Source organism: Rhinoraja longicauda, chromosome 15, assembly GCF_053455715.1.
Source record: "Rhinoraja longicauda isolate Sanriku21f chromosome 15, sRhiLon1.1, whole genome shotgun sequence".
Lineage (NCBI taxonomy): Eukaryota > Metazoa > Chordata > Chondrichthyes > Rajiformes > Arhynchobatidae > Rhinoraja > Rhinoraja longicauda.
The window spans coordinates 38,052,546-38,078,828 of NC_135967.1; the positions used below are offsets into that span (position 1 = coordinate 38,052,546).

At 42.9% G+C, this 26,283-nt stretch overlaps 1 protein-coding gene across 2 annotated transcripts in view; it reads left to right on the forward strand.

Moving 5' to 3' along the window:
• Positions 1 to 24,487, forward strand: part of arhgap20b (Rho GTPase activating protein 20b) — a 108,363-nt gene extending 83,876 nt beyond the window's left edge. For both annotated transcript variants that reach the window (XM_078412012.1, XM_078412011.1), the window contains exons 8-15: positions 915 to 981; positions 3,123 to 3,311; positions 8,114 to 8,292; positions 10,429 to 10,590; positions 12,556 to 12,665; positions 14,089 to 14,278; positions 19,633 to 19,750; positions 20,023 to 24,487. In XM_078412012.1, coding sequence (XP_078268138.1) covers positions 915 to 981; positions 3,123 to 3,311; positions 8,114 to 8,292; positions 10,429 to 10,590; positions 12,556 to 12,665; positions 14,089 to 14,278; positions 19,633 to 19,750; positions 20,023 to 21,767 — 2,760 coding nt within the window. In that variant the 3' untranslated portion in view covers positions 21,768 to 24,487. The remainder of the gene's footprint in view (positions 1 to 914; positions 982 to 3,122; positions 3,312 to 8,113; positions 8,293 to 10,428; positions 10,591 to 12,555; positions 12,666 to 14,088; positions 14,279 to 19,632; positions 19,751 to 20,022) is intronic.
• The last annotated feature ends 1,796 nt before the right edge of the window (positions 24,488 to 26,283 follow it).

Below are 26,283 nucleotides of genomic sequence, written 5' to 3' on the forward strand. Positions count from 1 at the left end.
GTGCACTAACACTATCCTACACACTGGGGACAATTTACAACTTTACCAACGGCAATTAACCTACAAACCTGCACATCCTTGGAGTGTGGGAGGAAAACGCAGCACCCGGGGAAAACCCATGCAGTCGCAGGAAGAACTTACAAACTCTGTGCAGACATCACCTGTAGTCAAGATCAAACCAGGGTCTCTGTCAGGCTGTAAGGCAGCATCTCTTTCACTGTGCCGCTGTGTTCACCCTACTGCTACTGTTTGACCAATTTTGATTTAAAGATGATTTATTTCATGTTTGGGGATTGACTTGCCATTCGAGGCTTGATAATTGTTCAATGTTCTGCTGATAAGAATTTATTGTGTGCAATGTAAAATATTTTGAGCTATATCTTCAGTGGAGGTGTACTTCCTAACCTGTCCCTCTTGTACAAGCAACTCAGAAGCACCCTGCACTCTGCAACTAAATGAAAATCTACCCTCTAAAATGTCAGCTGCCACATAGGCAGAGAAAGCATTTGCTCCAACTCTAGCCCTGCCCATGCAATTACATCCTCAAGAAGAATGAGTTATCTTCCTTCGAGTTACCTGTTTGTTTTTCTCCATTGATGGTGGGCTTTCCCCAAGCATTTTAAGGTCCTACGGAGATGCGAGGAACAGCAGGTGCTGGTTTATAAATAAAAGACACAAAATGCTGGAGTGACTCAGCTGGTCATGCAGCATCTCTGGAGAACATGGATAGGTGGCATTTCAGATCGGCCCTTTTCCCGTCCCGACCCGTCACCTATCCATGTTCTCCAGAGACGCTGCCTGAGTTACTCCAACATTTTGTGTCCCTTTAAGGTACTGTTTGCTAATTTACGTCCCTATGAACTGTCAGTAATTCATTTATAATAATTCTTCACTTTCTTTTTGAAAACAAATAGGACAGTGCAAGTAATTACCAGCTTTGGGTGATTTCAGGAAAGGAGGCAGCACCTTACCCGCTAATTGGTGAGTCCTGACTTAAATAGCGTTGTCCATAAGTTTCTGAAATGAAAATGGATCCAAAGAGTTATTTTTTAATGAAGCAGTAGTAATATCTTACTGTTGCTAAACACTGATGATTTGTCCCAGATGTGGCAGATGTGGATAGAGAACTGGCTGATGTGGATAGAGAACTGGCTGGCAGACAGGAAGCAAAGAGTAGAAATAAACGGGTCCTTTTCAGAATGGCAGGCAGTGACTAGTGGGGTACCACAAGGCTCAGTGCTGGGACCCCAGCTATTTACAATATATATTAATGATTTGGACGAGGGAATTGAATGCAACATTTCCAAGTTTGCGGATGACACGAAGCAGTGTTAGCTGTGAGGAGGATGCTAGGAGGCTGCACGGTGACTTGGATAGGTTAGGTGAGTGGGCAAATGCATGGCAGATGCAGTATAATGTGGATAAATGTGAGGTTATCCACTTTGGTGGCAAGAACAGGAAAGCAGACTATTATCTGAATGGTGGACGATTAGGAGAAGGGGAGATGCAACGAGACCTGGGTGTCGTGGTACACCAGTCATTGAAAGTATGCATGCAGGTGCAGCAGGCAGTGAAGAAAGCGAATGGTATGTTGGCATTCAAAGCGAGGGGATTTGAGGAGCAGGGAGGTTCTGCTGCAGTTGCACAGGGCATTGGTGAGACCACACCTGGAGTATTGCGTACAGTTTTGGTCTCCTAATCTGAGGAAAGACATTCTTGCCATAGAGGGAGTACAGATTGATTCCTGGGATGGCAGGACTTTCATATGAAGAAAGACTGGATAGACTCGGCTTGTACTCGCTGGAATTTAGAAGATTGAGGGGGGATCTTATAGAAACTTACAAAATTCTTAAGGGGTTGGACAGGCTAGATGCAGGAAGATTGTTCCCTATGTTGGGGAAGTCCAGAACAAGGGGTCACAGTTTAAGGAAAAGGGGGAAGTCCTTTAGGACGGAGATGAGAAAGTTTTTTTTCACACAGAGAGTGGTGAATCTGTGGAATTCTCTGCCACAGAAGGTAGTTGAGGCCAGTTCATTGGCTATATTTAAAAGGGAGTTAGATGTGGCGCTTGTGGCTAAAGGGATCAGGGGGTATGGAGAGAAGGCAGGTACGGGATACTGAGTTGGATGATCAGCCATGATCATATTGAATGGCGGTGCAGGCTCGAAGGGCCGAATGGCCTACTCCTGCACCTATTTTCTATGTTTCTATGTCCCACAAGCAAGAGTGAAATGCATGGCCAGTTACTTGCTCAGATTTCGTTAATTGAGGGATAATTCAGGTTTGGATACCTGTAGAACTATATTGATATTCATTGGAATTGCCATGACACCAATTATTCTTGGACATTCTACCAGTTCTGCTTGCATCCTTGTTGTCATAACTTTCCCAGTCAACAATGGCCATTGTGAGCTCTGAAGAAGGGTCTCGACCCGAAACGTCACCCATTCCTTCTCTCCTGAGATGCTGCCTGACCTGCTGAGTTACTCCAGCATTTTGTGAATAAATACTATCTTTCCTGAGGTCTTCTGTTGCTGACCACAATTTTTTTTCTGACCTTTTTTTGCCTGCAGTTTATTCCCCCCCCACCTCCCTCACCCCACCTCTACTTTCAGTCTGAAGAAGGGTTCCGACCCTTTACTCAGAGGGTGGTGAATCTGTGGAATTCTTTGCCACAGAAGGCTGTGGAGGCCAAGTCAGTGGATACATTTAAGCCACAGATAGATAGATTCTTGATTAGTACAGGTGTCAGAGGTAATGGGCAGAAGGCAGGAGAATGGGGTTAGGAGGGAGAGATAGATCAGCTACGATTGAATGGCGATGTAGACTTGATGGGCCGACTGGCCTAATTCTGCTCCTATCACTTATGATCTTATGATCTGAAACGTCACCTATTCCTTTTCTCCAGAGATGCTGCTTGACCCGTTGAGTTACTCCAGCATTTTGTGTCTATCTTCGGTGTAAACCAACATCTGCAGTTTCTTCCTACACATCGTTGGGCAGATATGGGCTGAGGACTCCACTACCATATTGATATTGCTTAGGAATTTATGGGATTAGCAACTGTTCCACTTTAGGTTGTTAACTATTACAAAAAAAAAGTTTTCCACTTTGTGTTTCAGGTCATGAGCAGCCATTTAGTGTTGTCATGAACTGTCTCAGAGACTTTACTGCACATGTGGAGAGATCTGATGCTAAAGTTTACTGCCAGCGGAATACCGGGGTTGTGCTCCTTGAAGATCTCCCAAAGGCTAAACAATGTCAGTTTATTCTGAAGCCAAGACCCCACCCGGATATTAATATGACCAGAGGTGAGTAAAGGATGAAATAATCTGCAACATCTATTGAGCAAAGGGGAAAGGTTTTCATTTAAAGTGTGCCTGACTGAAGCCCTTTGAAAAAGCTTCACGTGCAGAGGAAGTTGTTATGTGGACACATATGATGGTTACTAAATGAATTTTGGGGTAATCTGTTCTTGGTTGTTGTATGAAGGAAGGCTGTCAAACATAAGGAGAGTTCTCTGCTATCCTTTCAGTTTTAACACCACAACCAGTCATGTACATCACTTTGCTTTACTGAACTCTCATAACTAATGCAGCTCAAACAATGGGGCACACCTTCATCATCGCATGGGTGGTTTGGGTTCATCGAATACAACAAACCAAATACAGCAAATGGGGCAGCACAGTGGTGCAGCAGTGTAGTTGCTGCCTTACATCGCCAGAGACCCGGGATCGATCCTAACTGAAGGTGCTGTCTGTACGGAGTTTGTACGTTCTCACTGTTATCGCGTGGATTTTCTCTGGGTGATCCGGTTTCCTCCCACACTCCAAAGACTTGTAGCTTTGTAGGTTGATTGGATCCGGTAAAATTATAAACTGTCCCCGGTGTGTAGGATAGTGCTAGTGTATCATTGGTCGCCGCGGACTTGGTGCACTGAAAGGCTTGTTTCCGCACTGTATCTCTAAAGTCTAAAGCTTCAAATTGACAAAAAGTTGTTGAAATCTGCTTTCTTAAATGAACAATAAATAACATGTTTTGTCTTGCGCACGTACCGGATTGCTAGGACCTCACATTAATCCCTTTCTACAAGCTGAACACAGATACAATTCTCATTGCAGTGGTAGAATATCTGAGAAAACAGCTTTGGTTCTTATCAGCACGTTCCTTGTCATCATCATATATGTACTATTTTGGTGACAAGCCCATTTTCTGTCAGCTTCCAATTTTACCAGAATCTTGAAGGAAACATTGCTGTGTCTGAACTAACTTGGACTAGACTGCCAGACTAGCTGTTTGATTGCGACAATTCATTTCTACTTCTTTTGGCTGGAGTTAAATAGCAAACAATATTTATTAACTATGAATGGATCGCATGAGAGCAAGGTCAGATTTGGCCTAAGTGTTTGATAGGCCTGTTGTCAATCATTGCCAAATACTTTAGGGGAGGAACTGTCAATTGACGAGATGTTTCTCACTTCAGTTTTAAAAATTTGGAATCAACATCTGTGAATGCTTGGGACAATTTAGTTTAGTTTTGTTGTCATGTGTGCCTAAGTACAGTGAAAAGCTTTTTTGTTGCATGCTATCTAGTCAGCCGAAAGACTATACATGTTTGTTATCATGCCATCCACAATGTACAAATACAGGATAAAGGGAATAACATTTAGTGCAAGGTAAAGTCCGATTAAAGATAGTCAGAGAGTCTCCAATGAGGTAGATGATAGGTCAGGACTGCTCTCTAGTTGGTGAGAGGATGGTTCAGTTGTTTGATAACAGCTGGGAAGAAACTGTCCATGAATCTGGAAGTTGCTGTACTAGTTGCCTGATAACAGACGGGATGAAACCCAGTGGTTGCTGAAGAACACAAGAGCGCGGAGTCACCATTCCCAGGCAGTGCAACAGTTAACGACCACAAATGGTTTTATTCCCCTTGGGCTAAGGAGGAGAAAAAAAAGTTGAAAAGGAATTAAAAGGAAATCAATTCCTCCTTTCGAATTCTCAGCCCAGTTTAGCATTTCCCATAATCATGGAATGTTGCCTGACTCAAACTCTAGGTAGTTTATTTTAGAAAGGATGTAAGTGTACCAGACTTGGTGATCTTGCTTGATTTTCCCACCCAACCCCGGAGATCGGTTGTGTGCATTCCAAGTACAGACTCATCCAAGTTAGCAAAGATTACGGAATCAAAACTGGAACCTTCTGTTCTGTCTGGTCTTGGAGCAGAGGTCACTCTGTTATACAGAGGTTTAAGTAACACAATTATGTTATCATGTAATTAAGAAAATCCTTTGAGATAAGATTGCTATTTAAATGCTGGAACAGAACATGCATGTTTGGAGATAACTTCTTCCTGTTGCTGTAGTTGAAGAGGTTGTTTAGTCATTGTACCATTTTTAATGGAAGTGGTCTGCTGGTGTCCCACGGGGTCCTCTGTAGCTGTCTGCAATGAAGTTAAACTTTGCAGCATCACAGCATCCCAACCATTACTGCCCACACTCCATTGCAGCCCATGTTGGCATAGTTTAACATTTCTAGCTTGTTTCCTAAATTAAGTCAGAAATAACAAATAATTCAGAAACCAGTATCAACATAATAGTTTAGTGGTGGTTTCCAGTGGTGCAGCGGTAGAGTTGCAGCCTTACAGCATCAGTGATTCGGGTTCGATCCTGACTTTGGGTGCTGTCTGCATGGAGTTTGTACATTCTCCCCACTGACCGCATGGGTTTTCTCTGGGTGCTGTGGTTTCCCCCCACACCCCAAATATGTACAGCTTTGTAGGTCAATTGACTTTGGTAAAAATTGTAAATTGTCCCTAGTGTGTCGGATAGTGTTAGTGTACGGGGTGATCGCTGGTCGGCGGGAACTTGGCGGGCTGCAGGGCCTGTTTCTGCACTGTTTCTCAAAACAAATCTAAACTAAACTAAACTAATGTGCACAATTGCCAGACTGTTCGTTTGTTTTGTTTTATCATTAGTTGATTAGTACAGGTGTTAGAGGTTATGGGGAGAAGGCAGGAGAATGGGGTTAGGAGGGAGAGATAGATCAGCCATGATTGAATGGCCGAATAGACCTGATGGGCCGAATGGCCTAATTCTACTCCTATCACTTATGACCTTATCATATGTTGTGCCATTTTGAAGTATCGTGCTGCAAATAGAACACTTCTCGCTAGTGTCCTCTGAGCTCTGTACACATACTTGTGCCTGGAGTATTTCAGTTTCTGCATCAATAGTGAGCAGGAGGTGTGGAACTATTCTTTGATTTCTCCAGTGCATTCAACACCATCCAACCGGGGCTTCTGGGGGGCAAGCTGGAGCGCACTGGAGTGGATCATCACCTCACATCCTGGATTCTGGACTACCTCACCAACCGACCACAGTATGTGAGGACAAAGGACCTGGTCTCGGACAGGGTGTTCTGCAGCACTGGGGTTCCGCAGGGAACAGTGCTAGCTCCATTCTTGTTCACCCTGTACACTGCGGACTTCAGGCACAGCTCTGCAGACTCCTATCTACAGGAGTTCTCTGACGACTGCCATCATCAGCCTCATCACGGGCGATGAGGACAGGGCATACAGAGAACTGATCAAGGAGTTTGTGGACTGGTGCCAGCGGAACTGCCTCCGGATCAACGCGGGGAAAACCAGCGAGATGGTGGTAGATTTCCGCAGGCGCAGCCGTCCCCCCGACAGTGGTGAACATCCAAGGAATGGATATCGAGAGGGTGGATTCTTATAAGTACCTGGGTGTCTACCTCAACAATAAACTGGACAGGACTGAAAACACCGATGCGCTATACAGAAAGGGCCAGAGCAGACTTTATCTGCTAAGGAGACTCAGGTCCTTTGGAGTGCAGAGGGCACTCCTAAGGACCTTCTACAACACGGTGGTTGCATCGGCCATTTTCTATGGAGTGGTCTGCTGGAGCAGCAGCATCTCAGCGGCGGAAGGAAGAGACTCGACAAGCTGGTCAGGAAGGCCAGCTCTGTCCTGGGTTGCCCCCTTGACTCAGTGCAGGTGGTGGGAGAGAGGAGGATGATGGCAAAGCTAACATCGCTGCTGGACAACGACTCCCACCCCATGCAGGACACTGTCACTGCACTGAGTGGCTCCTTCAGTGACAGACTCCTTCACCCCAAGTGCGTGAAGGAGAGATATAGGAGGTCCTTCCTTCCCACTGCTGTGAGACTGCACAACCAGCACTGCTCCCAGCAGACGAGTCAACAATAACAGCTAAGAACACACAGAAAACTGATGAGAATTTATGTATCTTTTATTTATAATGAATGATCTCTTGCTCTCTTGCTATCCACTTTGCTGCTGTAACTGTAAATTTCCCCGGTGTGGGATGAATAAAGGAATATATTATTAAGCACAACCACTTTTGAAGGGACGCTGGTGTGTATCTGTAACCAGTGTGGCTTTATGCCTTGGAACTAGAAGTGAAGAATCAGTACCTAAACCTTTGCACCACCCTATTGGATCCGTGTTAACATAGACACAAGAAACTGAAGATGCTGGAATCTTGCATAGTACACAATGTGCTGGAGTACCTCAGTCAGGCAGCATCTCTGGAGGACATGGATAGGCAATGTTTCAGTTCGGAATCCTTGTTTAGACTTCTAATCTGTGTTAAATAATGTAAGCGATTACACATTACATGATGTGCAGGCAAGAAGATCAAGGAGACAATAATGAGCTAGTAAAGGGACAGTTTCTACCCAACTGTTCGCAGGCAACTGAACACAACAACATAGAGAGCAGTCATGAGCTACTATCTACCTCATTGGAGACCGCCAGACGATCTTTAATCGGACTTTACTGGACACTATCTTGCACTAAATGTTATTCTCGTTATCATGTATCTGTACACCGTGGGTGGCTCGGTTAGCACGCAACAATAAAGCTTTTCACTGTACCTCGGTACCTGTGACAATAAACAAAACCATTTGAAAAAAATGTTTTTAAGCTTCCTTTGTGCCAATTCACACTCTTGTTTCCTATTGTTGTTTTTAAATATATATATATATATATATATATATATATATATATGCACTGTGAAATGTTTGGATCAATGTAATTCCATTTTGTATTTCCTTGCTTTATTCCAGAATCGACTCCAAAAATTCTTAGGAAAAAGAAGTCAATAATAGATTGGGCTCTCCGGCGCAGTTCCAGCAACCAGTCAGACGGCAGTCCCATCTCGGAGTCTCCAGTCACACCAAGAAAGCTGTTTGGACTCTCCCTGCCATCCATCTGCAAGAATGGTACCCTGCCAAAGCCAATCATGGTAAGCAATGCAACTGGCAATAGCTATTCCCCCAAAGTAATTCACCGATCGCAAAAAATTATAGGACATTCTCTGGGGTTTGACACTATGTCAAAGAATATATATATATGTTTTATTCTTGGTTGTTTGTTATTGTTTTACACAGAGTGTGATGAATGCCTGGAATGTGCTGCCGGGGGTGGTGGTTGAGGCAGATCCATTAGTGCCATTTAAAAGACATTTGATTGGGCATTTGGATATGCAGAGAATGGCAGGATATAGGTTATGTACAGGTCTTGGCATCATGTTCAGCAGAGACATTGTGGGCCGAAGGGGCCTGTTCTTGTGCTGTACTGTTTTATGTTCTATGATCTATGTTTTATGATCTATGCTCTATGTTCCATGTTTTATGATCTATGCTCTATGTTCCATGTTTTATGATCTATGTTCCATGTTTTATGATCTATGCTCTATGTTCCATGTTTTATGATCTATGTTCTATGTTTTATGATCTATGTTCTATGTATTGTGTTCTAGTTCTAAGTTCTAATGTTCAGTTTGCTTCTCTCTTTTCTCCTGTTCTTTGTTATTTTATTGTTGCTGCTTCCTATAACGCTCATTACAACAAGTTTTATGCCTTCAGTTGAGTTAGGAATCCAAGTCAAGATTTAAGATTAAGGCCAAGAGATGTTTGTATATTATGTGAATCAAGGGATATGGGGATTGTATAGAACAAAATAGGTTCATGTCCATAAGATATAGCAGCAGAATTAGGCCATCTGACCCATCGAATCTACTCTACCATTCAATCATGGCTGACCTATTTTTTCCTCTCAATCCCACTCTCCTGCCTTCTCCCCATAACCTTTGACATCCTTACTAATCAAAAACCTATCAATCTCCACTGTAAAATTACCCAACATAGAAAATAGGTGCATTCGGCCCTTCGAGCCATCACCGCCATTCAATATGATCATGGCTGATCATCCAAAATCAGTACCCCGTTCCTGCTTGCTCCCCTTATCCCTTGATTCTATTAGCCCTAAGGCCTAGATCTAACTTTCTTGAAAACATCCAGCAAATTGGTCTCCACTGCCTTCTGTGGCAGAGAATTCCAACGACTTGGCTTCATTGCCATCTATGGCAATGAAGTCCACAGATTCACCACCCTCTGACTAAAGAAATTCCTCCTCATCTCCTTTCTAAAGGTACGTCCTTTTAATCTGAGGTTGCAGGCCTTTGGTCATAGACTCTCCCATTGGTGGAAACATTTTCTCCACATCCACTCTATCCAGGCCTTTCACTATTCGGTAGATTTCAAGAAAATCCCCCCCCTCATTCATCTGAACTCATTGTTGGAGCTGGGCCAAAGGGCAAAGTGACCTGCTCATTCTTCTGTCTCTTGAGTTCTTAATATTAAGGTTAAACTTAGCTTTCTCCTTGGACTCAGGTAATGCTTTACTTAAAATGTATGTTTAAAGTGATGCTCTTAATTAGAATAAAGTAAACCATCTTGTTTGTGATAAAGTCAATGCTGCCATTCACTGGAGGCACAGTGGCCCAACAGTAGAATTGCTGCCTCAGTGCCAGAGACCCGGGTTCGATCCTCACTATGGGTGCTGTCTGTACGGAGTTTGTACCTTCTCACTGTGACCACGTGGTTTTTCTCCGGGTGCTCCGATTTCCTCCTACACTCCAAGACAGGTTTGTAGGTTAATTGGCTTTGGTAAAATTGTAAATTGTCCCTGGAATGTAGTATAGTGCTAGTGTATGGAGTTTGCTGATCGGCGCGGACTCGGTGGGCGAAAGGACCTGTTTCCATGCTTTATGTCTCTAAAGTCTCTCTCTCCAAAGTCTCTAAATTCATTTCAGTTCACAGGTTTTACAAATCTATTCAAGTCTTTAAAATAATTTGCTCTCTGTGAAAATTAGCTCGAGGGGCTAGTGAAATCAAGGCTAGTGGAATCAAATATGGGGAGAAGCCAGGTACAGGTTACTGATTGTAGACGATCAGCCATGATCACAATGAATGGCGGTGCTGGCTCGAAGGGCCAAATGGCCTCCTCCTCCACCTATTTTCTATTTTTCTATGTTTCTAAAATAACATGGCTGATTGTGAATTAATGTTTTAATAGACGGGAGCTACTTTTTCCACAGGATATGCTTGTTCTATTGTACCATGAAGGCCCTTCCACCAAAGGCATTTTCAGACGATCAGCTAATGCCAAGACCTGCAAGGAACTGAAAGAGAAACTGAATTCTGGAAATGAGGTGCATATGGATAGGGAATCGGTCTTTGTGGCAGCTGCTGTCATCACGGTACGAGATTTTGTACCTTTTCAGTCAAAAGTACTTTTTTTGCATTAGATCTTCAATATGGATATAAATACATATAGATATGGATATAGATAACAAATATATTTACATGAAAACAAACTAAAATTAAAGAAAAGAAGATTTTAAAAAGGACAAAAAGATTTTCTATGTCTTTGGCCAATGTTATCAAAAATCTTCTCCAAAAATGTGGGCAGACCTGCTGAAGATGTTTAAGATTATGGGAAATGTAGATAGAGTCTTTTTCTCAGGGTGAAATGTTTAGTACTGAAGGGTATGACTTTAAAGTGAGAGGGGAAAGTTTGGGGCAGATGTGCGGGCTGGGTTTTTTGCACAGGGAATGGTGGATTTATGGTGCATATTGCCAGGGATGATGGTAGAACAGACATGATAATGGCGTTTGAGAGATTAAATGGATGTGCAGTGAATGGAGGGATATGGATCATGAAAAAAGACACAAAGTGATGGAGTAATTCAACTGGTCAGGCAGCATCTCTGGAGAACATGGGATAGGGAACATTTTGCCTCCAGACTGATTGTAGTAGGTGGGAGAAAGCAGGAAGAGAGGTGTGGGCAGGACAAAGACTGGCGAGTTATAGATGGATGAGGGGTGTTGGATTGGAAGATGGATGGACAAAGGCCAGAGATGGGAAGAAGCAAAATGCTCTGAGATAAGGAAATAAGGAGAGAAGAGGCAGGAAATGACCACCGGGTGGCGCCAGCAATGGCTGCCTCGCCAACAGCCTGTCTGTCCTTTCCTCTTTGTGTTTAATTGTATGTTAAATGTATGTTTTTAGTGTTCTTTAGCTTGTTTTATGTGGGGGGGGGGGAGGAAGTTGGGGGAAACTTTTTCTAATCTCTTACCTCGATGGAGATGCGATTTTTTTCCGTATCGTATCCCCGTCCGCACTGCGGCCTAACATCGAGGAGTTGGCGGCCTTTGCTGGAGACCGATTTTGAGAGCTCCACCGTGGGAACCTACGGGGCTTGAACATCACGGAGCTCGCGATCCCTTTGCCAGAAGTCGACCTCGGAGCTCCAACCATGGGTGCCTGCGGACTTAACATCACGGAACCCGCAGTCTCTGGTCAGAGACCGACATTAGGAACTCCAAGCTGTGGGAGTTTTGACTGCCCCGATGCAGGAGTTTCGATCGCCCCGACGCAGGAGTTTCGATCACCCCGATGTGGGAGCTTCAATCTCCGGCTATAGGAGCTTTGATCGCCCCGACGGATGGTTCGACTGCCCTGACTGCGGGAGAATAAAAAGGAAGATGATTGGACTTTATTGCCTTCCATCACAGTGAGGAATGTGGGGAATCCATTGTGGTGGATATTTATGTTCACTAGTTGTGTGTCTTGTAGGAGGAAGAGATATAGCTGGAAGTGGAAGGGGAAAGGATTGTAGTTGGTTAGTTACCTAAAATTGGAGAATTTGATGTTCATACCGTTGGATTATAAGCTACACAGGTTTATACGTTATAAGTTTATAAGTGCCATGGATCATGTGCAGGCAGAAGACATTAGTTTAACTTGTTTGGCGCAGACATTGTAGGCCGAATGGCCAATTTCTGTGTTGTATTGGTCTATGTCCATAACCTATTTTTATGTTCAAAATTAAATCAGGTATAATAGTTCACAACTAATTGCACACTTTTCAATGCACGCTCAGTGTTCAATTGCACACTCTTCAACCACACTTCAATGATGAAGTGGGAGCTTTGTAGAGAATAGCTACAGATTTCTGTTCACTTTCATCCTTAATATTTGCACCCCCATTCTGTGCTTGTGCGAGCTGTTTCATTTTGACGCTTGTGTTGCTGTTTTTCACCTTTTATTAAGATCAGCAAAATCAGATTTAAATATTTTGCCGGACGTTAGAACTATATTCCGATGAAAATGTTAATGATGAAAAATGAAGAAGAACTTAATTGTATTTTTCTTTGGGTAGGATTTTCTTCGTAATATCCCGGGCAGTGTTCTGTCATCTGAAATGTATGAAAAGTGGATGGAACGAATAGAAAATGACAACGAAGAGCAAAAGATACAATCCACAAAGAGGTGAGAGAAAAGCATCCATGTTCCACCATTAACATATCAGTACATCATCTTTGGTGAACTAAATCCAAATAAATTCAACTATTTCAGCCACTTTGCAAACCTTAATTCATTTATAGAATGCAGGAGTTGTCGATTTCCTTAGACACCTTTCGTTGCTCTGATCAAGTTGTTGTACGCTATCTTCCTCAACCACTGGTGATCTTTCCACCACTGTGCTGTTGAGTAGGGACTTCCAGTGATAAAGAAGGATGGTGATATGTTTCCTTATGAGAATAGTGTGTGACGTGGAAGGAAACCTGTGGGTAATGTTCCCATGCATTTACATTTCTTTTTTTCATGTAATGGAGGGCACAGATTTTGGAGTGTTGCTGCAAAATAAAAGCCTTCATTCAGGAGATCGTTTACACTGCAGCCTTGGTAATGAATAGGATGAATGTTAATAACAATGAGATCCATGAGTTTTACTGGAGCCAAATGAGACTTTAGAGATACAGTACAGTGAAAGGCCCTATGGCCCACTCAGTCCGTGACGACCAGCGATCCTACACACTATCCCACACACCAGGGACAATTTACAATTTTACTGAAGCCAATGAGCCTACAAACCTGTACGTCTTTGGAGTGTGGGAGGAAACGGAGGACCCGGAGAAAACCCACGTGGTCACAGGGAGAATGTGCAAATTCTGTACAGACAGAATCCGTAGTCAGGATCGAACCCTGCCGCTGTAAGGCAGCAACTCCATTGCTGAGCCAATGCACTGTCATTACCTACTAGCATTGTCAGAAAATAAATGCAGGTGGAAATCTGCAATAAAAACAGTAAAATGCTGGAAAGAGTCAGTAGGTCAGGCGGGATACAACACAGAAACAGGCCGTTTGGCCCACTGAGTCCGCACCGCCAGCAATCCTTAACACTATCCTACACTCACTAGGGACAATTTTACATTTATACCAAGCCAATGAACTTACAAACCTGTACGTCTTTGGAGTGTGGGAGGAAACCGAAGATCCCAGAGAAAACCCACGCAGGTCACAGAGAGAACGTACAAACTCCGTACAGACAGCACCCGTAGTCAGGATCAAATCTGGGTCTTTCATGCTGTAAAAGCAGCAACTCTACCCCTGCGCCACCGTGTCACCCTCAAATGTCTATGGATAGAGACAAGGAGTAAAAGTGTCAGTTCCAATGAATGAATGAATGAATGAATAGGTTTATTGGCCAAGTATGCATATACAAGGAATGTGCCTTGGTGCTCTGCTCACAAATGACAACACAAACATACAGTTAACAATTAAGAATAAAACATAACCACATCAAAACAATAAGATACAACATTACGGTCTAAACATGTGGGTGAAAATAAACCAGAGCAAAAAAAACGTTCTAACGCTAAAGGTAACAGGAATTTTTGATGCGTTGCAGTCTGATCGAGGAGCTTCCTGAAGCAAACGTTCTTCTCCTTCGTCACTTGTTTGGGGTTTTACATCACATCGAAAAAAACTCGGAAGAGAACCAGATGACAGCTTTTAACCTGGCACTTTGCATCGCTCCAAACATGTTGTGGCTTCCTAGTCCCATGAGTGCAGAGGAAGAGAGCAAATGCACAAGTAAGGTAAGAAATTTACTTTGGACTTGCAACAGCCCAATGTCTGGTCAAGTTAGCAGGGAGATATTTATCGAAATGTTCTGTGTGGTTTAAAAGTTTTATTCTGCATTGCACATCCATTAGGAGCATAATCTAAATTGAAAGGGTTGAGAGCAATCTCCATCTACTTTCATCTGGCCTCTTCAGTTGACTTTCCATGCATTACTTATTGAAATGGTTTGCATCGTTGAGTTCCATTTGGAGGTCCTCAGAGAATGATATCATTCTATGTTCACACTTGAAATTTATCATCATCTAAGGACCTTCGAATGTGACTCCACATTACAATCACCATCAAACATGTTCTATAGATTCCGGGTCAGTTCCTGTGGATTGGAGGGTAGCTAATGTTATCCCACTTTTCAAGAAAGGAGGGAGAGAGAAAACGGGAAATTATAGACCAGTTAGTCTGACATCAGTGGTGGGGAAGATGCTGGAGTCAATTATAAAAGACGAAATTGCGGAGCATTTGGATCGCAGTAACAGGATCGTTCCGAGTCAGCATGGATTTACGAAGGGGAAATCGTGCTTGACTAATCTACTGGAATTTTTTGAGGATGTAACTAGGAAAATTGACAGGGGAGAGCCGGTGGATGTGGTGTGCCTCGACTTTCAGAAAGCCTTCGACAAGGTCCCACATAGGAGATTGGTGGGCAAAATTAGAGCACATGGTATTGGAGGTAGGGTACTGACATGGATAGAAAGTTGGTTGACAGACAGAAAGCAAAGAGTGGGGATAAATGGGTCCCTTTCAGAATGGCAGGCAGTGACTAGTGGGGTACCGCAAGGCTCGGTGTTGGGACCGCAGCTTTTTACAATATACATCAATGACTTGGATGATGGGATTAAAAGTACCATTAGCAAATTTGCCGATGATACAAAGCTAGGTGGCAGTGTGAACTGTGAGGAAGATGCTATGAGGTTGCAGGGTGACTTGGACAGGTTGTGTGAGTGGGCGGATGCATGGCAGATGCAGTTTAATGTGGATAAGTGTGAGGTTATCCACTTTGGTGGTAAGAATAGGAAGGCAGATTATTATTTGAATGGTGTCAAATTAGGGAAAGGGGACATACAACGTGATCTGGGTGTCTTAGTGCATCAGTCACTGAAAGGAAGCATGCAGGTACAGCAGGCAGTGAAGAAAGCCAATGGAATGTTGGCCTTCATAACAAGAGGAGTTGAGTATAGGAGCAAAGAGGTCCTTCTGCAGTTGTACAGGGCCCTAGTGAGACCGCACCTGGAGTACTGTGTGCAGTTTTGGTCCCCAAATTTGAGGAAGGATATTCTTGCTATTGAGGGCGTGCAGCGTAGGTTTACTAGGTTAATTCCCGGAATGGCGGGACTCTCATATGTTGAAAGACTGGAGCGACTGGGTTTGTATACACTGGAATTTAGAAGGATGAGAGGGGATCTTATCGAAACGTATAAGATTATTAAGGGGTTGGACATGTTAGAGGTAGGAAACATGTTCCCAATGTTGGGGGAGTCCAGAACCAGGGGCCACAGTTTAAGAATAAGGGGTAGGCCATTTAGAACAGAGATGAGGAAAAACTTTTTTAGTCAGAAAGCTGTGAATCTGTGGAATTCTCTGCCTCAGAGGGCAGTGGAGGCCAATTCTCTGAATACATTCAAGAGAGAGCTAGATAGAGCTCTTAAAGATAGCGGAGTCAGGGGGTATGGGGAGAAAGCAGGAACGGGGTACTGATTGAGAATGATCAGCCATGATCACATTGAATGGCGGTGCTGGCTCGAAGGGCCGAATGGCCTACTCCTGCACCTATTGTCTATTGTTTATTGTCTATTGTCTATAGCCTTAAGATCAAGAAATATACCATTCCCTGAACATTCCTATCAATCCCATTACCCCATTCCTGCAATTTATTCTCTCTCATTTGCCCATTAATTCCACCCTGATTCTCTTATCATACAGCTACACGAGGAGTCATTTCCAGGATCTCATTAACCATATGTACATGGACAGCATCCACAGAGAGGCACAGTGGCATGGCGGTAGAGTTGCTGCCTTACACCACCGGAGATCCCTGTTCGATCGTGACTACGGTTGCTATCTGTACGGAGCTTGTACGTTTTCCCTGTGACCGCTGGGTTTTCCCAGGGTGCTCAGGTTTCCTTCCACGTTCCAAAGCCATACAGGTTTACAGATTAATTCGTTTAGTTTAGTATAGTTTAGAGATACAGCACGGAAACAGACCCTTCATATCGACCAGCGATCCCCGCACATTAACACTATCCTAAGGGGGGACCTCATTGAAACATACAGTATAGTGAAAGGCTTGGATAGAGTGGATGTGGAGAGGATGTTTCCACTAGTGGGAGAGTCTAGGACTCGAGGTCATGGCCTCAGAATTAAAGCACATTCTTTTAGGAAGGAGATGAGAAGGAATTTCTTTAGTCAGAGGGTGGTGAATCTGTAGAATGCCACAGAAGGCTGTTGGGACCAAGTCAGTGGATATTTTTAAGGCAGAGATAGATAGATTCTTGATTAGTATGGGTGTCAGAGGTTATAGGGAGAATAGGGTTAGGAGGGAGATAGATCAGCCATGATTGAATGGTGGAGTAGACTTGATGGGCCGAATGGCCAAATCTACTCCTATCACTTATGACCGTATGACCTACCCTGCAATCCTCTGACGTAGTTGTAGTCTTCCACTGTTCCTGATTTTGAAAGATCCACCATTGTTTGTCGTTTTTCCAGCTGCTGAGGCCTGAAGATTTGAAGTTTGTTCCTACTTTCTTTGCCTCTCTGACCCTTCTTTCCATCAGTTAGATGCTGAATAAAGCCAACCACTTTGGCTAATGTTTGTTGTCTTCTGCAACAATATCTCTTTATTCAGTTTGATATCACATTTTGTTTATTTGTACTTATGTAAAGGAATTTGGGCATTTTGCTACATTAATGGCCACAGTGCTAAAACAGGTTATTATTGTTGTTGTTGTTGTTGTTGTTGTTGTTGTTGAGGCCCGACATTGAAAATCACCCCTAATGGGAACAATAATTTTCTCAAAAGGTAAGGACTTTTTGGGGGTGTTTCATTTGGGATTCCTTATACCTATGGTCCTCTCGACATCTATAATAGAGTTTATCAACAAAATCTAGCAAATGAACTGGGGTCATCAAGTCTGTCTAATGCTATTGCACAATGCACTGATATCAGGCTCGGTCATTGCCCAGAGTCTGAGCTGTAGTAGCAGATTGTTGGATTATGAATTGGCTGATTTATCTCACTGATCTCTCCATGATTTCCCTTTGTCTGCACAGAGAATCAATCCGACAAGGGAGGGAAGGGAATGACGGACAAATTCTAAGCTCATTATAAATCACATTCTTGGCAAATAGTAGAAAGGAAATGACTATTCATTGATGTTATTCTGAAACTCAAATGTTTAGTTTGTACTTGCCCTGTCCATTCCCCTATATCTTTGATCATTAAATGCAGTTGTAGATTGTAATTGTGAAATATTTGCAATTTATTATTTGATAAAGTCTAACAAATTTACAAATTGGATTTGCTTCCAAGTGCCTGATAATGTTCAATACAAGTTAATTCATGTTATTGGACACAGATTCAGAGGAGTGTTTGTAGCATGATTGCACAATGTTGCAGTTCCATTCTGAAGGCATTTTGATAGGAGCACCAGTGGCTAATCAGATCAGATTTATAAATTCTTACCAATGCTACCTTTGCGTATTGGGATCATGGATTTACTACTTAATGATTCTATATTTGTGAATTTTTCATACTCAGCCAAGTAATCGCAGGTAACTGTGCCTGAAGTTCACTGATGTTATTTGCGCTACACTCACCACTGTCTGTAGCATCCTACATCTGAAATTCTGTTCAGTGCAATGGAACTGAATTCCAGTTTAGTTCAGTTTAGTTTAGAGATACAGCATGGAAACAGGCTCTTCGGCCTACCGAGTCCGCGCCGACCAGCGATCCCCGCACACTAACACTATCCTACACACACGAAGGACAATTTACAAATTTAGCAAACCAATTAGCCTACAAACCTGTACGTCTTTGGAGTGTGGGAGCTCCCAGAAAAAAAACCCACGCAGGTCACAGAGAGAACGTACAATCTCCATACAGACAGCACCCGTAGCCAGGATCGAACCCAGGTCTCTGGCACTGTAAGGCAGCAACTCTACCACTATGCCACCGTGAATTGTGGAATGCAACATGCAGACACTGAGCACATTTGATACAAGCAGCCAAGGAGGATTTTCTACACGGCTAGCATTAAGTATCATTCCATAGTGTCTGACGGGATGACATTTTCAATTCACTAGTGAGTTGCGAATGTTGCCAAGTAAAGTAACCTGACACTTAAACAGGAGAAAATTATCCCCTGGCTCTGAATGTTAAAACATTCTTTTATAACCCTTCTATCATTAACTCCTTAATATTAACTCTCTAATACCGACACACAAACGTTCATGCATTTGCATTGCTTCCACCAAATAGGACATCATGCTACTTTTACGCTCAAGACAGATACATGAGAAAGGCAAAATCTGGAAAGTACATGCAAGGCCGACCTCAGTTTGAATCTCCCAGAAAATTAATTGATTCACAAATAAAGGTTTCATCATTTTGACAGGCAGAGATCTAGGTCGGGGATATGGATTATTTTTTCTTTCAACAAAAGCTTTTGAGTCATGCAAGGCTTCCCTCGTCCACTCATGTTGAGTCATTGGCATAGTTCTTAGCATGAGGTCCTTCAGTCTCTACCCCACTTATGGTATTTCTTTGATTACCTCAACTCTATCATTTAGTTGAGTTGAGTTGAGTTTATTGTCAGTTGGTTTTCATGGATGGTAACGAAAGAGAAACTACTGCTTTATAATAATATCACTTGCTTAAGACAGTAACTATATTATACTTTTACTAGTTAAGGTGCAACTTAACCACAACTATAAAATAGATAATGTGTAGGAAGGAACTACAGACGCTGGTCTATACCGGAGATAGACGCAAATTGCTGGAGTAACTCAGCGGGTCAGGCAGCAGCTCTGTAGAAAAAGGATGGGTGGCGTTTTGGGTCGGGATATTGGTTGACTGTCACCGTTTGTTAACTCAGTCCAAAATTTTAATATTTTCCATAAAACGTTGCCCAAAGTTGTATACTTCTATACTGTGGTCTTATTCTGAAGTCATCATTGCTATCACATCATTATCTCTTTGATTCTTTGCATCTTTCTTATGTGAAACAGAACAGGATGTCTCGTTATATTAAAGGTGTTAGATAAATGTAAGTCGCATTCGGTGATGCATCAATGTGTGTCTACTTTCTTTCAGGTGGCCATTCTTGTGCAGTTCATGATTGAAAACACTCACCAAATCTTTGGGAGTGGGCTGAGTTCTCTCTTTGGGGGATCACAGGATGTCCAGCATAGCAATTCCAAGGACTCTCTAGGTTTGTGGTGTTTTGTTCATTACTTTTTCATGGACGTTGCTAGACTGGTTCTTAAGATTAAAACAATGTTTATCAGGTGGAAATCTCATCCATAAAAAGCTCACAAACAGGAAGCTGCAAAAGCCCAAGCAGCAGTCAGTTTACATTTGTTTAGAGTGAATAGTTTATCAAAGCTCAGTGATTACAAAGGGCAGTTCATCGTTGGAATTGTGGAAAACCCATGTGGAAGTAATGTCACATTATCATCATTGTTTTCAATGTTACTCTTACAGATGTGGACTCGATGCAGCCCCAGTATTCCTCTGATGATACTGATTCCGTGCTGTCTGATCCAAATAAACAACTACAAAATGAGCGGCAAAGGAACTCCATCTTCATTACCTTGAGGGATTCCAAGCGGTTAGCGGCTGAAGATGCCAACGACATTTGGAGGCAGCAAAGATTCTTCAGTGAGGAAGTTTCATCGAAGATACAGCTGGAGAAAAGTGATAGCGGAGAAATCTGCGAGCAATCAGAGAACGAGTCCTTATATTCTTGCTCCTCTGTGTCTTCGCTTGCAGCTCTTGAACAAATGGACTCGGCTCGAGACCGCTGCTCGTCGGAGCCCAGTGTCTGCCTGCCACACCATCTTGCTTTGTCCCATGAACCAGTGACTCGTCAGTCCAGCTGTGATGCCACCATGACCCATGGCCACATTGACTACTTGCAACAGTTGAAAATGCTTCAGATCGAAAGCCAGAAGTTATTAGATGATGGGAAAGGACCCACTTCTAATAAAATGAAACACATGTTTTGGAGGTCTCCTCAGATTAAAACCAAGACAAAACAGCCAAACTCCCATAGGCTGAACTTGTCAACAAGGTCAAGTTTGTCTAGTCTATCTTCTCCGACAACATCACCGTCAGAGTCGTCACTTAGTTCAATAGATAGTGCCTTCTCTTATTCCGACTCTTCGATGTTCGGTCGCAATGACCCGTTTCTCTGTACTTTGGGGAATGCTGGAAGAAACCATGCATCCTCGTCTTGTATCTCCAACAGGCTATCTGGTCAATTGCTTGAGGAATTGCCACCTTCAGCGGCTTGCTGCATTGATGGCATGCATTGGTACAACGAAGTGGAGAAGGTCAAGGAGTGTGAGAACGTGAGCGGGAACTCAACCCAACTATCCATAGAGTACAGAAGTCAAAAGTCTTTAGCGGTTGAAAGTTATGAGAAGGATGTTGGATGCTTTACAAGTGTTACATCTGTTGCACAAGATCAGACCGAGCCAAATCTTGTCCAAATTAATACGGAGACGTTAAATGGAGAAAGTCATCGAGAAAGAAATAGCTTGACTGTTCCTAACGCAAGACAATTTGTCACATCACCCGAGGAGCCATCTTGCAGCAATATTAAACGCACTAAAATAACCTTCTACATGGCACCAGGAAAGATCTTAACTGTACAGCACAAGGGTGATCAAGAGAAGCAGAACCTTGAAGTTACTAATGCGGAACAAGATGATACATACCACCACACTGCTCTGCCAATGAGAAAAGAGAATGCAAGACAATCAGGGCAGATGATCAAGCTCCACATCCCACAATCTGTATTTTATGGACAGAATTCACCCTTGGTTCTCCAATCTGTGGCAAGAAGACAAATCTTTGAAAGGTCCAAAACAACTAAGCAAAGAATTATGCCAGAGGACATTTTAAACAGAAGCCCTTCCAGAGACTCTCCTACACAGAATGACCAGGAACTATTGGACTCCTCGAGTCAGCCTCGACATCCTCAGCAATGTAGCAATAGTACTAGTAATAAAAGACGTACTATTCACATTGTATTACCCCCCTCTGTTAAAAGCACTGTCAAGGACTATTTCCTTCACAATGAGGCAAAACACTGCCTCAGAGACACTTCGACAGTGGAGAGTGAACTAATTAGGAGCAGGCAAGAATGGCAAAGCAAACGGTACAGCAGTACACAATTAGAAGACTTTGAAAAGATGATTTTCACAGATGAATCTTATGTCTGAAAATGTAACATTTAACATAATACAGATGTTTTCATTACACTTTGATAAACCAGGTCAGCTCTTCATACTTTGCTACTGATATATCCACTTCCTGCAAATAAGATGACTTGGGTGGTACTTTTGCATGTTGGGCACTGGCACTATTACTCTGGCCTGGAAGCTATCCTTTCAACCATTAGCGATCTCCTATGTGTATGGAGGATATTCCTCCAGCCATTTTTTATAATGGGGAAGCTGACTGTTTAAACCCTTTTAAAATAGTGGGTGGAAGCTCATTTTTAGCTTTTACATGCTAACGTTGAAAACATCGACTTCTGAATTTATATCATGACAATGTTTCTCATACCTTTGCTTTCCTCTGGCTTCAACATATCCAGTTTTTTTAGAAATGTTCTCTTTAGTATCGGGCCAATGTTCAAGATTGTCTTTTCTGATATCCAAACCAAACTGGTCCAACCTTCACAATTGGCCAATCAATTCAAGACACAATGTGCTGGCGTAACTCAGCAGGTCAGGCAGCAATCCTGAAGAACATGGATAGGTGACAATTCGGGACGAGTCCCTTCTTCAGACTCTATCTTTCTAATCTCTCTTTCTACAATCAATTCAACTTGCTTTTACAAATCCCTAATTGAATAGGGATTGGGAAGATTATTGAGAAGTTGCAAGTTTTCAGTTGATTGAACACCATTTACAGCGCTACAAACAATTAGGACCCACAGGTTACATGCTGCACATATTGAGAATTGAGAATTGAGGCCGTAAGACCATCCAGTAATGTTGCTGAGGCTCATTGGCCCATTGAGTCCGGATACTGACCTTGAAGATCCATTTACCCCAATCCTATTTTATTCTCCCCTTATTCACATTCTCTCCCCACAAACTCTGCACTCAGGTACATAATGAAGGCAATTTACAATGGCCAACTAACTGGACCAGAATACAAAAACAGAGATGTAATGCTGAGGCTCTATAAGGTGCTGGTCAGGCCGTATCTGCAGTACTATGAGCACATTTGGACCTCATATCTGAGGAAGGATGTGTTGGCTCTGGAGAGGGTCCAGAGGAGGTTTACAAGAATGATTCCAGGAATTAGTGGGTTAGCACATGATGAGCGTTTGACAGCATTGGGCCTCTACTCGCTGGAGTTTAGAGGTTGAGGGTGGACCTCATTGAAACTTACAGAATAGTGGAATGCATGGATAGAGTGAATATGGAAAGTATGTTTCCACTGGTGGGAGAGTCTAGGACCAGAGGTCATGGCCACAGAATTAAAGGGTGCTCTTTTAGAAAAGAGATGAGTAGGAACTTCTGAATAAAGGCTAGTTTCTCCCTGGAACTCATTGCCTCAGAGGGCTGTAGAGGCTGTTAGTTGATATTTTTAAGGCAGAGATGGACAAATTCTTGATTTGAAAAAGTATCAAGGGTTATGGGGAGAAGGCAGGAAAATGGGATTAGGAGGCAGAGATCAGCCATGTTTGAATGGCGGAGTGGACTCGATGGGCTGAATGGCCTAATTCTTCTACTATAACTTGTGAACTAACCCACCAACCTGCACGTCTTTGGGATATGAGATGAACCAGGAGCATCCAGAAGAATTTGCATGGTCACAGAAGGAACATGCAATCTCCGCATAGACAGCAGTAAAGGTCAGGATTGAACTCCAGAACCTTGAGCTGTGAGATAGCAGTTTTAACAAGTTGTGCCATCATGCCACCCCACAGATATCCACCTCGAGGGAATACATCTGCACGACTTAAAGGGGGAAACAAAAATTCTAGATGCGCAGGTTTTTTAATTTGTGGAATGCTTGGTTGACCATTTGGTCCTGATGACTCTGTGTTTAATAAAGTGTAGTCATCGCTACGACCACCATGATGTGTCATGTATATTTATTGATATGTTGTAGATTACCACATCTCTAATTCAGTTTTAGTTTAGTTTAGAGATACATGGTGGACAGAAGTTGGCACCGACCAGCATTCCCCGCACACTAACACTATCCTACACAACTTACAATTTTACCAAGCCAACTAGCCTACAAACCTGTACGTCTTTGGAGAGTGGGAGGAATCCGGAGCACCCGGAGAAAACCCACGCAGGTCACCAGGAGAACATACAAACTCCATACACTGTACCCCGTAGACAGGATTGAACCCGGGACTCTGGCACTGTAAGGCAGCAACTCTACCACTGTGCCACCGTGCCGCCCTAGTAGGTGGCTGGGTATTATAATTGGCTTATCCTGAGACGAAGGAGAGCCAACGTTACAGGCTTGTTATCCAGTGTGTGAGCATGAAAGAGCAGGAAAGAGCAAAGCTACGCCAGGTTGCAGATACTCTTGAATGTGCCATCTAATGTTGACTGCAGACATGTTGGCCTGGAAACCCAACAGAGAACGGAAACGCGCATTTAAGAAATGGCACCATTACTTGTCTTCCCGATGAATGCCATTAAATTATCTACTTATTTCCTCAGATCTTTGGTTCTTTGCCCGACTTTATATGAATTATGCAGTTAATATCCAGCGTGACTGAGGTGGTACAGTTCACAAACCTATCACTTTGGTACATTCCTTTTGACATGTCTTGCAATTGTTTTTTTTTTGACAATGGTACCCATTTCTCAATGTCATACTGTAGAAGATGTTTATAATTTTTATTTGAAAACAATTACAGTTTCTTTCTATAGTGTATAGTGCTGAAGCAATTGTTAAACTATTCCAATCATTTTTAATCTGAGCTGTTAATTACCTTGAATGTTACTTGTTATGAAGAATATTGTAGAGCACCATATTTATTACAACTAATGAACACTAAAGCTTTTTTTTTAAACATATGAAGCTTTATTAAAAACTAATTAATACAGTGTGTCATTGTAATACTTGACCATACATGTTGCAGCTTGTAAAAACCGCTGTGTCGCAGCTCAGGGTACTTGAGTTCAATCTCCAAGTTTGCGGATGACACAAAGCTGGGTGGCAGTGTGAGCTGCGATGAGGATGCTATGAGGCTGCAGGGTGACTTGGATAGGTTGGGTGAGTGGGCAGATGCATGGCAGATGCATTATAATGTGGATAAATGTGAGGTTATCCACTTTGGTGGCAAGAACAGGAAGGCAGATTATTATCTGAATGGTGTCAGATTAGGAAAAGGGAATGCAACGAGACCTGGATGTGCTTGTACATCAGTCGCTGAAAGTAAGCATGCAGGTACAGCAGGCAGTGAAGAAAGCTAATGGCATTTTGGCCTTCATTACGAGAGGATTTGAGTTTAGGAACAAGGAGGTCCTACTGCAGTTGTACAGGGCCCTGGTGAGACCGCACCTAGAGTATTGTGTGCAATTTTGGTCTCCTAATTTGAGGAAGGACATTATTGCTATTGAGGGAGTGCAGCGTAAGTTCACCAGGTTAATTCCCAGGATAGCGGGACTGATATATGATGAAAGAATGGGTCAACTGGGCTTGTATTCAATGGAATTTAAAAGGATGAAAGTAGATCTTATAGAAACATATACAATTCTTAAGGATTGGACAGGCTAGATGCAGGAAAAATGTTGGGGGAGTTCAGAACAAGGGGCCACAGTTTAAGAATAAGGGGTAGGCCATTTAGAACTGAGATGAGGAAAAACTTTTTCAGTTAGAGAGTTGTGAATCTGTGGAATTCTCTGCCTCAGAGGGCAGTGGAGGCCAATTCTCTGAATGCATTCAAGAGAGAGCTAGATAGAGCTCTTAAGGATAGCGGAGTCAGGGGGTATGGGGAGAAGGCAGGAACGGGGTACTGATTGAGAATGATCAGCCATGATCACATTGAATGGCGGTGCTGGCTCGAAGGGCCGAATGGCCTCCTCCTGCACCTATTGTCTATTGTCTATTGGCAGTGGAGGCCAATTCACTGGATGTTTTTAAGAGAGAGTTAGATTTAGCTCTTAAGGCTAAAGGAATCAAGGGATATGGGGAAAAAGCAGGATCGGGGTACTGATTTTAGATGATCAGCCATGATCATATTAGCTCGAGGGGCTGAATGGCCTACTCCTGCACCTATTTTTCTATGTTTTCTATGTTCTATGTTTCTAATCTTGACCTTCATTGCCACCTGTATGGAGATTGTATGTTCCTTCTGTGACCATGCAAATTCCTCTGGGTGCTCAAACCCTTGGGATAAGGTTGAACAAGCTGATTTCAGTCAGGATGGGAGAGTGAGGGGAAAGATTGCACAGATTCACATTGTTGTGTGCTGATAGTTCGATGTTAATGGGGATAACATTGATCCTATGCTCAATTGCCAGCAACAAGTGGTAGGAATAGATTGGGTCAACGCACAGTCTTTTGCCCAGAGTCGGGAATTAGACAATCAGAGGAGATAGGTTTAAGGTGAGGGGGAAAGATTTAATAGGCACCTGAGGGGTGACTTTTGTACATACAGGGCGGTAGGTGAATGGAACAAGCTGCCGGAGGAGGTAGCTATGGCAGGTCCAATCGCAACTTTTAAGAAACATTTAGACAGGTAAATGGAAA